Genomic DNA, 12,728 nt, shown 5'->3' with positions numbered 1-12,728 from the left:
CTCAGAGGTGCCGCTATTCAAGCACACCTATTTCAATCTTCTCTTGAAAAGTCCATTCCAAATGAATGATGGCATGGCCAACTAATTATCACCATCCTCAAAAACTATGTTTCCTGAACAGAGAGTTTCTACACAGTTGCTCTTCTGAATTCAAGGAACACTTTAAACGTTCCAAGGTGAAGATCTCCTTGCAGGAATCAAACCATGTGCTACTGGAAGTCTGAACATCTAATCAATCAAATTTGAAGAAAAGGATCTGTCACCTTTTCAAATGAGGTAAAAAAACTTCATAAAGAAAAGGAATTCTAAAGGATAGGGTATGAGCCATCGAAATAAAGCAGTTATAAAAGATAAAATGGTACTTGACAATAATAAAGCTGGTGGCAAAAATTACTTTCTCCTCTCTGAAGTCTGTAAGCTCCACTCATGAGTCTGTCTGTAATGACAGGCAGTCTATGAATACAGAATAACCCAATAAACAATTTCTGCCTAAAAGAAATTGTTAAATGCCAGAATTTGAGAGAGAACTCTGTAACACGTTTGTCAAATGCATACAGGAGTTTCCAGGATATTTACCCGCTAGTGGACGAGAAGGTATCGACTTCATCACCCTAACCTGTACTACAATACACTGCCTTTCTCTCACCACTTTTAGCCATTCATCTTTTCATTGCCAGAGTTCCACTCTTGCACAATTCTACCAAGGCCCCAGCAAGGTGCCATAGTACTCTGGAACACAGCTCTTAAGCTGTTTTCTTTTTTGCAGTTTCTGTGACTCTTTATGCAACTCAAACGGCACAAAAACTTTAGATAATTCCTTCAGCACAGTAACATCACTCCTAAACGAGTATGATAATGTAACAGAAGTATTCTATATTTAGAAAAAGTTAATGCACAAAGCATAAATAAAGCATAAATTTACCACTGTTATTTATTTGAATGAGATTCTAATGAATATGACACAAATTTTAAATTGATACAACCATGTCTACGGCAAACAAAAAATGTATGCATGCACAGTATCTGATATGAGTTTGAAAAACAATTAATTACAAAACTAAAGTATAAAGTGCTGGATTGCTCATCTGCAAAATAATGACCACTAAATTATGAGATGTCATTCTACTATGGAGGACACACATAAAATTACCCATCTTTCTGGGCTATGATACAAGAAATTTTGAGCATAGTATACTCAAACACATTTCAGCCTCTGCTTTACAGTTACTTCTGAAAGACCTATAGTAACAATTTGCCCTTATGACAGTTTTAGTTAGCTGATAACACATGATTCTCAAAGGAAAAGAAAAATCCTGGAATGATTAAAAAGGCAATGAATCTCAGCATGAATTTTAAACAAGACACATTTCCAATGGTTCTTACATACTCTCGTTCTTGAAATAAAGGACTACTTACTTGATTGGCCATGTAAATTGTGAGGAGACCTCTCCTAGAAATAGAAATTATAAAATTAGTGAATGAATTAAACATTTTTTGCATACAGAAGGAAAACACTTTAAGCAGTAAGAATATTCTATTAAAGAGAGTTTAAAAAACAGATCACTGTTGCAGGATGAATCACTACCATCCTATGGAAAAATACATATGAAATCAAAAATAGCACCTTGATAGCATGGATTTAAAGCGGTGAGGAATTACAGGAACCAAGAACTTGCTACTGCACGAGTCCTGAAGCCATCATGAAGGGAGAAGGTACCTTGAATTACGCACCGCATCACAAAATAAAAGCCTACACGTGAGCTGGTAATGCAAACACACCAACCATGGCCAAAGCCCAAGTTAAACTGTGAATTTACAGAAAAACACCTGCATGTAAGCTTCTGGTTTGTGACCAGTGTTACATCACTCCAGGCACCTCAGCCCTTCTGCTTACACTGTCATGAAGTGTGTTTTCTGCCGAGACCAACGATGCAGACATCTACACTTTGAGTATCCTGGAAAATGCCAGAACCTCAGTAACATCTCGCAGTAACACACTTACTTGCAAGAAGCTAGCACAGCTCCCGAGGGACAGGCGCAGCTCCCAGAGTACAGTCTGTGGACTCAGCTCTGTACCAGACATAGTGTGCACAGACCAGCGTGACCATTGCATGCGCACAGGATTTACCCAGCGGATTCTCCCCTGCAGTCTCTATGTCATGCAGGCAGGGATGACACACAGGCAGAGTTTTTTGGCCTCCCACTGATTTTTTCTTTTTTTTTAAAGTACTAAAAAAATAAGAAATTGATTTAAATAAGCTTTAGCTTCTGTTGTGGTCCCTTTTGGCCGAGTGTAAAATGCAACTTGGCAACCACGAAGACAAAGAAAGGAAAAGGGGCCAGAGCAGAGGAAGGAAAGAAATCAGAAGCTGCAGTGCAGCTGCAGCGAGACCGATGGGAGCAGTAGATGGTCGAGAGGAGGGAAAACGTGCAGACAGCAAATGCGCACCCGCAAGTAACTTCCAGAGCTGCAAATACAGAACGTTGGTAGATGACATCATCTGCAAGTGCCTGCGGCAAGCCCGTCTCTCTCTGCTGCTGTACAAGGCCCTGGCTAACTCCAAGCAGAAAGATTTCTTCCTCCAAATTAATTCTGTGACTGTTTGAAAAAAAAATAGCACCATGTTTCTGGGGAAAAAAAAAGAAAAAAGAAAGGGACTCTTCTTGGCCCTGTGCTCATGTGCTCTAGCAAGGCTAACCCAACCCTGAACTCGACGGTTAAAAAGTGGGTGGAAGTTCAGAAAATGCTGCGCTGTTTTGTAGCAATGACAGCTGATGGAAAACAGGACAGAAAGATGGAGGGGAGCCATGCAAAAGGGTCACTGGTACAACCCAAGGACTGTATTAAAACTGCAGCTGGTAAATAAAAGAATAATATAATTGGGAAATGATATTACAAGAGCAGGAAATAATTAAAGAACAAAACTAATTAGTTAGCCATGTCTAATCACCTGCTTTGGGGAGGTTTACAGATACTAAGAAACACCTAACACGTCACCCCCAAAGTCCATGAACCAGGGATGAACACTAATCTCAGCAGCAGGCAGCTACACCAGCGACAGTCAGGCCAGGTCGCTACGGGGAAGCCCAAGGGGACACACAAATCCTTGCTGCCCTTTCCTCCTCCATCGCCTCTGTCCCACGCCATTTTCTTCCAGAGGCCGCTCTCATTAAGATCTTCCTTTTGGCCGCCCACTGCCTCCCTCCCACCTCTTCAGCTGGCAGTATATCCCATCCCCTGCTCTGCTTCCAGGGATGTATACGATCTTTAATTTGGGAAAGAAAAACACAAGCTAGGGGCACAGCTCACCAGCGGCAGACCAAGGCTGGGCTACAACCAGGACGTAAGTCAACAGCCAGGAGAGCTGCATCTGTGGGAAAAGAGATGGGATCGCACGTCCTGGTCCGTCCTGCCAGTCAGCTGTGTTACATTAAAGAAGGAAAGAAAAACTGTTCTGAAAAAGTCTTAGCAAGACTGGCATCTTTCACCTGAAAAGGGGGATTGCACGAAAGCAACCACATGTTTTAACTACCTCTTAGTTCAAGTACCAAAGAGCAGCAGGGTCTAGCATACTTTTCATTTTGTTTATCCTCTTTTTTCCCAGTTCACACTTTCACATGAATTTTCTTGTGTGCTTGTTAGAGGACTGAGCAGTGTCCTGGAGTTCAGTTACTCAGCACAGGTCACGTCATCTGTGGCTCAACAATTCCACTCTCGTGGATTCCACTTTTAACAGTTAAATTACAACAGACCACAGGCTTCCAGAAGATAATTCTCCTGTTACTTTCTATCTTTCTCAGAGAAAATTTGATAAAATTTGCTTTTCAGGCAACTCGGTAGTGTTCAGACCAAACTCCAACAAGCAATAGCTCTTAAACTATGGCCTATAAACCTCAACAGAGAACAACATATTTTTGTGATTGCACTGCCCAGAGGAAAGAGTCTAAAATAACCGTTAAACGAAAAGCTATAGGATAAAAATAGCAAGGAAGCCTAGCAGTGTACTGGGCTGTATTACCAGAAGTGTAGGTAGGAGGTCAAGGGAAATGCTTAATCCCCTTTACTTGGCACTCACTACACCGCACGGAGTACTGCGCCCGGCTTTGGTCCCCCATACAAAACAGGCATTGATCAAGAAGTGGGGAGAACCACGAGCATGGCCAGGGAGATTTGGACTTGACCTGAGGAAGGAGCATTTTCTCCACCAAGACAGCCGAGCATTGGAACAGGGACCCAGAGGGCTGGTCGGACCTCTCGCCTCAGAGGTTGGCAAGGCTGACCAGCCAAATCCCTAACTCTCTGCTGGTCTGGCTCCGAGCAGGACGCTGCACTAGCTGACTTCCCAAGGCTCATCTGAACAATTCTATCATTCCACAGAAGAAAAAAAAAAGGTAGAAAGCAACTTCAAAATATCATATATTTTTTTTTTCCACGGATTATAAAGTCAGAAGAGATAACAGTGATAAATACTCTGGCTTCTAACTAATCTAAAAATCAAAGTTCTTTAATGAATTAGCCTGTTCTTTAAAAAGATCAAATTTGTCTTGAAGTATTTTCAGTGAAGCCACCAGAACCACTGCTAAGTTATTCTAATGGTACTTGCCTTTACAATTTGCACCCTACTTTAGTCAAGAATCTGCCCAGGCACAGAAACCAGCTACGTCTTTACCTCCACTGTAGGACTACAGAGTCCAACCAAGTCACCCACGTGCCATTACTTAAACAAAAACTGAGCTCCTTCAGTCTCTCCACAGTGTTCCCTAAGATTTTGATCATACTCATGGCTCTTTACTGCAACTGTCCCGATTTTTCACTCATCTTCAAGGAATTAAAATGAAAATACAGGCAATAAAAAACAGATTAAAGATTTCCTATTCTTTGTTTAAACAACGGTATTTTAAAGTCATAGCGATCATTAAGTGCCACTCTCTGACTTTGAATGCATCTGCCTGTGAGCAAGGTATTTAGAGTTTCATGCAAGTGCTGTAAATTCTGGAAAACTTATTTGATTGAGGCCAAAGTCCAATCCCCCTTACATGAGTTAAAAATTCTATTCATGCCAACAGCAGCAACGACAACTGTCCAAATCTGCATGCCAACATATTGTTTGTGGAACAGTTTCCTAAAGAATGTTTTCTTGCTTAGCTTAACACATTATAAAATTCAAAGAATTACTTTACTTTCAAAACTACCATGAGCTTTTGCTTCATATAATAGCAAATCATACAAAACACCAATTTTTAAAATATAACCAAGATGTTTTTTCCTACGAAACTCACTGCCAGTTCTCTCTCCTTATTTATGGTTTTCCTTCAATGTATTTATGGTTTTCCTTAAATATAGACTTGTTGCTAAGCTAAAAAAAAGCAACAACAACAAGGCCCAAAGCCTTCCCTGAAGGTGGGATGAATCCTTAGAACAGGCTGCTGCTCACAGCAATTTTAGCATAAATTAATTATTGCAACCACAGCAGCACTCGAGGAAAATCCCCAACAGAAATCAACTGCCACCTCTTTCTCTACACAGCCACAGAAGAGAGGTAGATGCCTGTCATTTTTAAGCTATTTCTCTCTCAATAATCATTCCTCCTTTAGAAAATTTATTTCTTTCATATGTTTTGCCTTGTCCTGTCCATCTTCTATGTCTCATACATAGCACTCCAGTCCCTGTGGTTTTATGATCATGAATTTTTTTCGGCAATATGAAGTTTGAAGCATTGTTTTCTCTATGGCCTTGTTTCAGTTAAACCACAAACCTTTCCAAGTAGACATCCTTAAATCTAAACATTCACTGCAATTAATTAAACGTATTTGAACTACTATAATTGCAGTTTTTTACCAGTCGTGTGGTTTTTATGATCGCTACTTTACTCCTGCTCAAAACTAAAGGGGAAATAAGTGACCAAGTCAGAAATAACAGGAAATAACTACAGCAAGATGAATGCCGCCACTTACAAAATTCACACAAATTGACTAAACAGGCCCCTCTATCAGTGAGAACAGCTCTAGGCGTGAGCTGTAACAGCGAGCCTGTAAATTCACACCACAGGGCAAGGCACACACTGGGGCAAGCACACCCAGGCCCCACACCCTGCTACAGCTCTTGCAACCTGGCGTACGGCAGCGGTTCGTAGCAGAGATGGCTAGAAGGAGCCTGAAGATGGATAAAGCAGCGTGTTAATAATTTTTATGCATGCAATTAAGAGATGTTCTCTGACTAAAACAGCCTCACTGAGGGGCTGTTTCTCCACCTATATACTACATTTAAACAGCTGGGGGAAAAACCCCATCAAATAAAAAGATCCAACTCACTGCTATGACAAGACTAGTTTTAGCTTTGCTCTAAAGCTTTCTAACTTCATTCCAAGTCCAAAACATCACGTTCCTACTATGTGGTTTTCCAAAAAAATCTTAGTGTTGTCAAACTAGCAAGCCTGACCTGAAAATAAATAGCTACTAGAATGAATGAAGTCAAACTTACCTTTTCTTGTAACCTATACGACAAGATTTGGACTACACATGGCCTTAACACAGTGAATTTATGAAAAAACACATTTTTATAAGTTTCCCACAAGTTCAAGTTTGAATTTTATATGAATACCACTGTTTGTTGAGACTGCTGCATATAAGATGATAACCTTATTTTAACCAATAATCCTTTTTTGGATTCTCTACCAGTCTAAGAAAACACAAATAAAACTGCTTTCCAAGGAATGAGTGGATTCAAAGGAATATAAGAAGACATAAATTACTGACTTGTTACAGAAAAATTTGAGAACAATTGTTCTTTTTTAAAAAAGAAAAAAAAAAAAGAAAGAGTTAACTCTGGCTTTAATTTCTGAACATAAACTAAGAAGTTAGCTTAATAGTTTGTAATGGCTCCCCAGACAGGATTTGTGGTCTGCAAAAACAGGAAGAATTCCACCCCCCCAGCTTCCCTCCCAACCCCCCCGCCACTGTAAAACACACCACTTTATAACCTGCAGCATTAAACCAAACACACAAATCACAGGTTTCCCCCAAAAAGAAAAAGGTCAAAATGAAGAGGCGGATTTTTTCTGCTCTACAGCAGCTTGACACCACAAGCTAACCAACTATAGATCTGGAGCTGCGATTGCATTCCTGTAATAACACAAGTACTACAGATTATGTTTAGGGTATCGTTAATCTCTCACACCCACCAATTTCCTACTGACAGCTGGAGGCCAGCAGTGAAACCCTGGTGCAAAAGTTCACTTAAAATCAGCAGGAACAGATAAGCTTTCAAAATAACGCTGAAAATTATGAAAACATACCTAAGCAATAAGTTCTCAAAAAAGAAAATGGTTACTTCTTGAGCTTAGTAAATACTAGTAGCAAGTTTTCACACAAAGACAATGTTCAGGCACATAACTTCATGTCAAAAATATACAGTTTAAGGACCTGCAGCCCACTGTTTTTTTTAAAGGAATTTTCTACTTCAAAATTTTGAGTTGTTTAAAGTAGGAAATGGATACCTTACAGGTTGGGGACATTGAAGTTGCTCATAACTGCAAATCAGTAATACTTGCTTTGAGCATATTACATATTAAAGAAAAGTGTTCTTTCTTCTGGCAAATATTCAGAATTTATTGTTCTTGAAAGAAAAGAAACTCAACATGGCCTATGATTTGAACACATGCCAAAGAAAGGGTATGAGAAAACTAGAAAGGGAAAGAAGCCAAAAAGAAAATATATCTACAGTAATAAATTCCAGTTAAATTAGTACCAATAATTCTTACTGAGTTTTCAGCTAGTGCAACACAAGATAACATCTCTGGTTTAATTTTTTAACTGTTTTATACTTGGATTTTGTACAGATTCTCTTTCGTCATTCCCTCCCTCTTCCTCCTCTCCCAGTTTCTCTACAATGTCCACAGAGCCAACAGACTCAAAACAAAGGCTGACCTACAGAGGGGAAAAAACCTCTTCATTAAAGTGTGATTTAACCTCACAAGATTCCATGAAGAGATAAAAATCAGATTCCAAAAAGCTTATTAATTTCATAAAAGGAATGCCTAGTAGATAACAGAAGAATAACAAATTAATCAAACCTCAGGAAAAGAAATGAAGGATTTCCAGTAATTTTTAAAATTACTAACTTTCTTGGTAGAGAAGGCCTACCTAGTGTTAAGTTAGGCACCAAATAACAATGTCTTTGGACCGTTGATAGTAACACGGAATTGTTTTTAATCAGCTCAGTCAATCGAAAAGAAAACACTCAGTGCTTTTCTGGGCACCTTCTCAGTCGGGATACAACATGTGCTGCTTGGCTGCTCCATCTCAAAGGTATGCGTGTAGGGCACAAAAGCAAATACTCTCTTTTTGAGCAAAACTGCTTGGGGGATCCTTAGCAGCAGAGGGTCTTTGCTTCTACATATTTTGCTGGCAATCACTACTGTTTCATAGCAATGCGAGGACATAACGTACAGAACCGTTAATAAAAATTAGGAAGCAGAGCACGACAGGGCACGGAAATCTCAGAGTTGCAGAGATGTGCAATATTCTCTGGCCTCGGACATACACTCGGTCTATTTTGGGAGTGAGGACAGGAAGCAGGAGAAAAAAAACTCATATTAAGGCTACTACTCTAGCAAACAGCTTGAGGTTGTCCCAACACAAGTGGAAATTCATGCAGTGTTTGACCTGTTCTCCTTCACCTCTACTGTCCAGCACTTCTCAGGTTAAGAGCCTTTCACCCATACCCCATCTGCACATGCCAAACCCAGCCCGCAGCAGCTCCATGAGAAGCAGCTCCAGAGGCTTCCCAAGCAGCCCCTTGAAATGGCTGCCTTTCCCTCCCCAGCTCATGTTCTGTGCCCAGTTTGTGATGGTCCATTCCACAATACAAGTTTTTTGCTAAGCTACACAAATCATCAGTTTTTTCATCTATTTCAGAAGACTTCAGCAGCCAAATGCTCTTTTTCTAGTCTGCCAAACTAGCAGCTATTGTTTTGTTTGCATGTTTAGAGCTAATTTTGACTTTCGACACAATGTTTTAATGATTACATTTGTGACCAGATTATACTGTTTACAAAATACCTGAAGCAATAGGCAAAAAAGCTAACTTGACAAGTCAATCCAACTCAAACAGAAGACTACTGCTACTTTTTGCATGGTGCAACTAACTTCTAAATGCCCTTAAATAGCAGACCAGCTATTCCAACAGAAGCAGGGTATGGGGTTAGACTTGCCAACATACAGAGCCATTTGTGTGGGTTTTCTTCCCCCCGGAGAACCCAAATGACAGTCTATTAAGTCATATTAAAAACAGGCTTCCAATCCAGTTAGGAACTACGAATTAGTCACACAGAAGACAGATTAATGCTGTTAAGAGCATGCCTACATCCAAAAGGGCCTGAAACACAAGGGGTCCCAAGGAACAGCAGTGTCAGAAGCCAGCGTAAATCTTCTCTAGAAAGGTAGGCAAGCCATAGTAAGAGTTTGACTGAGAGTTATTTCAACACGTTCCAATTGACTGAGAAGTCACCTTCTGGCAGAACATCAGTATTCAGTGATGAACTGTGCCAGATACTAGAGACAGACGTTCATGTCACACTTCACCTACCGAAGACAGAAAGAAGCTATTGCCAAGTCCAGTTTGAACCTATTATTTCCTAATTTTAAGCTCAGAGATCCAAAATGCCAACGGTTGATATCAGAACATTTTTGCTAGTTCCTCAGTCCACTGCTCACAAGGAATGAATAACAGACACTGAAGAAGAGCTTAAAAGGAAAAATTTATCATTGAGGAAGCAAGATGGAGCACATATAAACTCTACGAAGTAGACAAAATTTTACTGTACTACCAGACTCCATACTGTTTCAGTCTTTCACTCGAGTTGGAGCAGTCTGGATTGTGATGACAAGTGCAAATTCATGAGACCTGTCTTATGCTTGCCTTTAATGCCGTGGACTCTGTTGTTCCTGCTTTTCAGACAGACCATCTTCAGGAGGAGGTTTTGATGGTATACACTTACTTTATCAAAAAAGTTTCAATCTCGAGCAGAGGTCATCTGATTACAAGAAACACTACACAATCCATGGGACTTACTAAAGGAAATAAAAACGTGACATTTTCTGTCCTGGGATGTGGAGGGGAGAGGGCAGGAAGGGGAAGCAAGATGTTTAACCACAGTACACTGCTGTAATCTTCACCACAGAAAAACCTCGCCTGGGTAAACACAGCAAATTGTTCCCGTTCTAAGTTTCTACCTCCACACTTCTCCTGCTGCAGGAGCTAACAACAACGTTAATTCCTTGGGAGCCACGAGGCTACAGAAAAGAGTCCCTTCATTTACAGAGGGTTGGTTCGTACGGAAACAAAGATTTAAGCTCCTCTCATCTGCACTGTCTAAAAACAATATCCTACAAGCAGACCTGAGGAACATATCACAGAAAAGCTTCCTCAAAGACTTTCAGCCATTGTACCGCAGGCATGGTAGGCACGGATGTTACCTCACCAGGTAAATGTCAAGCTTTTCATTGCCACATCAACCAGCACTATAGCCAGCCCACCTAGGCAGCATCTGAAGCTTTTCCTATACTAGCAGAATATTTATTGTTTCCCCTCTGGGAGCTGCATGTTACACGTAAGCATTCAGACACAGAAGATGTATTAAGTGTTTGCTTAAGCCAAACAGTCCAAATAAGTGTCTCCTGGATGCTAGCGCCGAGCGGACAGAACAGAGTAATTAATCCACCGCTTGTGCCAGTTGAATCCAAGCCAGACATGCAGAATAGTCCAATGTTCAGCAGTAGTCTGAATTTTAAGTTTTCTAGGGGTTTTTTTGTGGGGTTTGGGGGGTTAGCGATGAAAAGCAGAATACAAAATTATACTCAGATGACAAAATCACTTTTACTTAGCCTACAAAGTGAACATTTCAAAAACAGATTTGCCAAAACTGGTCCTTAGAACAATTTAAAAAAAAAAATTAAACTTTAACTATAATCAGGTCTCAATTACTCACGAAGCAGCACAGGAAGAGCTAGCTACAGAGTCACCTGAGATCTATCTGAGCTTGTAGCTTGACCTTAGGACTGCCCTTTGTCCATCCAGGCCAGCCCCACGTGAACTGATAGAGGCAGTCCAGAGCTTAACAGGTGCTGCCTGTGATGTCTTTACAGCATTATTCATCAAGTAACCTCACGGCTGGTGCTGTGTCTAAACTGGCAAATCCTCCTGAAACTCAGGGAACTGGAGACCATCAAGCGAATGAAACCAAAAAATCTTGCATGATCCAGACTGCTACAACACTAAGACAAAATCAACTCAGTCTGTACAGACCCACCCAGATGTCTGCAACACATTCTCCAGCACCTCCAGAATCACAGGTATATAATTTACATGGGATCTTCCAGTTTCCATCCATCTATCCAGTTTCTTACTCTGTCTGAGTTATCCCAGAAAACAGACTGTCTACATTAAAGCTCTAGCTGCTCTCCTGCTCTTCCATCTTGTGCAAGACTGCAAGGACTACACAAGCAAACTGCACCAAATTTTTCCAACACTTGGATGCTGCAGGCTGAAAATTCCTGAAACTTGTTTGCTCAACAGTTCTGCAGACATGGTTACAGTTTTTCAGAAGCCTGATCAGTTTATAACCTGGGCTGATTGACTATAAATGCATGGGACTGGAATCACTGATCCCCAAGGATCCTTCTTGCTCTGTTCACAACTATAGGATTCATCCTGCCAAACTTTTGCCATCTGAGGTGGATGAAATCCAGCTTAACACGGTTATCTAGACTGCCTTTCTAACCGAGACACATAATGGTGATTCACTCAACTGACTGGGAAGAGATGACTGCTATGAAATAGAAACACACATTTCAGATCGTTAGACAAGTCCAGGTGCTGACTGTAAGCACTCACTAAAAGGCATGCAGAAGTATAAGGATTATACCTGCATCTTACTTACTTACACGGAATCACAAGCAGTAAAGGGCAGGGGTGAAGGAGAGACTGATTGTAGGAATAATTAAGAGCACAGTATGGGAGAGAGGATCTTTCTTGCATAAAGAACAAAATGGTTTCCACAGTTCATTTAAATGCAGCACATTTAACCCCACAGCTACTTTTACAAACGGAGCACAGCGTTTACATCTTGCTAGTAAAACGGTGTCTTTTCACGACCCGCAGAGGAGAGCCTTTTCCTTCACACAGGACTGCTTCACAATCCGGCTACAACTCCAGCGACAGCCTTCCCTTCACCCACAAGGCGGGTGACCTTATCACAGAAGGATATCAAACCAGCTAAACAGGACTTTCCCTTTGTGAACCCATGTTGACTGTGTCTGATGATTGCACTGTTCTGTAAGTGCCTTTCAACAGTACCCAGTCTAATCCTCTCCATAATTTTTCCAGGAACCGAGGTTAGACTAACAGGTCTGTAGTTTCCTGGGTCTTCCCTTAGGCCCTTCTTATAACTTGCAATAACACTGGCTAGCTTCCAGCCAGCAAGGACCTTCCCAGACTCCCAAGACCTTCGGTAGATGATCAAGAGGGGTCCTGCCACAACACCTGCTAGCTCCTTCAGTCCTCTGGGATGAATCCCATCAAGCCTCACGGACTTACAAACATTCAACTGATATAGCTGGTCCCTTACAATTTCAGTGTCCACAAACGCAAAGTCACTGTTCCCGCACGTGTGCTCCTCTGACTCAGGGGACCGAGCAGCCCAAGGCCTATCAGTATCACTTAAAGCCTG

General features: G+C 41.0%; 1 protein-coding gene across 2 annotated transcripts in view; it reads right to left on the bottom strand.

The window, feature by feature from the left end:
- Positions 1–12,728, bottom strand: part of TMEM135 (transmembrane protein 135) — a 182,711-nt gene that overhangs the window by 142,959 nt on the left and 27,024 nt on the right. For both annotated transcript variants that reach the window (XM_075417192.1, XM_075417182.1), the window contains exon 4: positions 1,417–1,450. In XM_075417192.1, the coding sequence (XP_075273307.1) occupies positions 1,417–1,450 (34 nt within the window). The remainder of the gene's footprint in view (positions 1–1,416; positions 1,451–12,728) is intronic.

The sequence above is a fragment of the Opisthocomus hoazin genome, chromosome 1 (genome assembly GCF_030867145.1).
Source record: "Opisthocomus hoazin isolate bOpiHoa1 chromosome 1, bOpiHoa1.hap1, whole genome shotgun sequence".
NCBI lineage: Eukaryota > Metazoa > Chordata > Aves > Opisthocomiformes > Opisthocomidae > Opisthocomus > Opisthocomus hoazin.
This window is presented reverse-complemented; position numbering and strand designations above follow the sequence as displayed.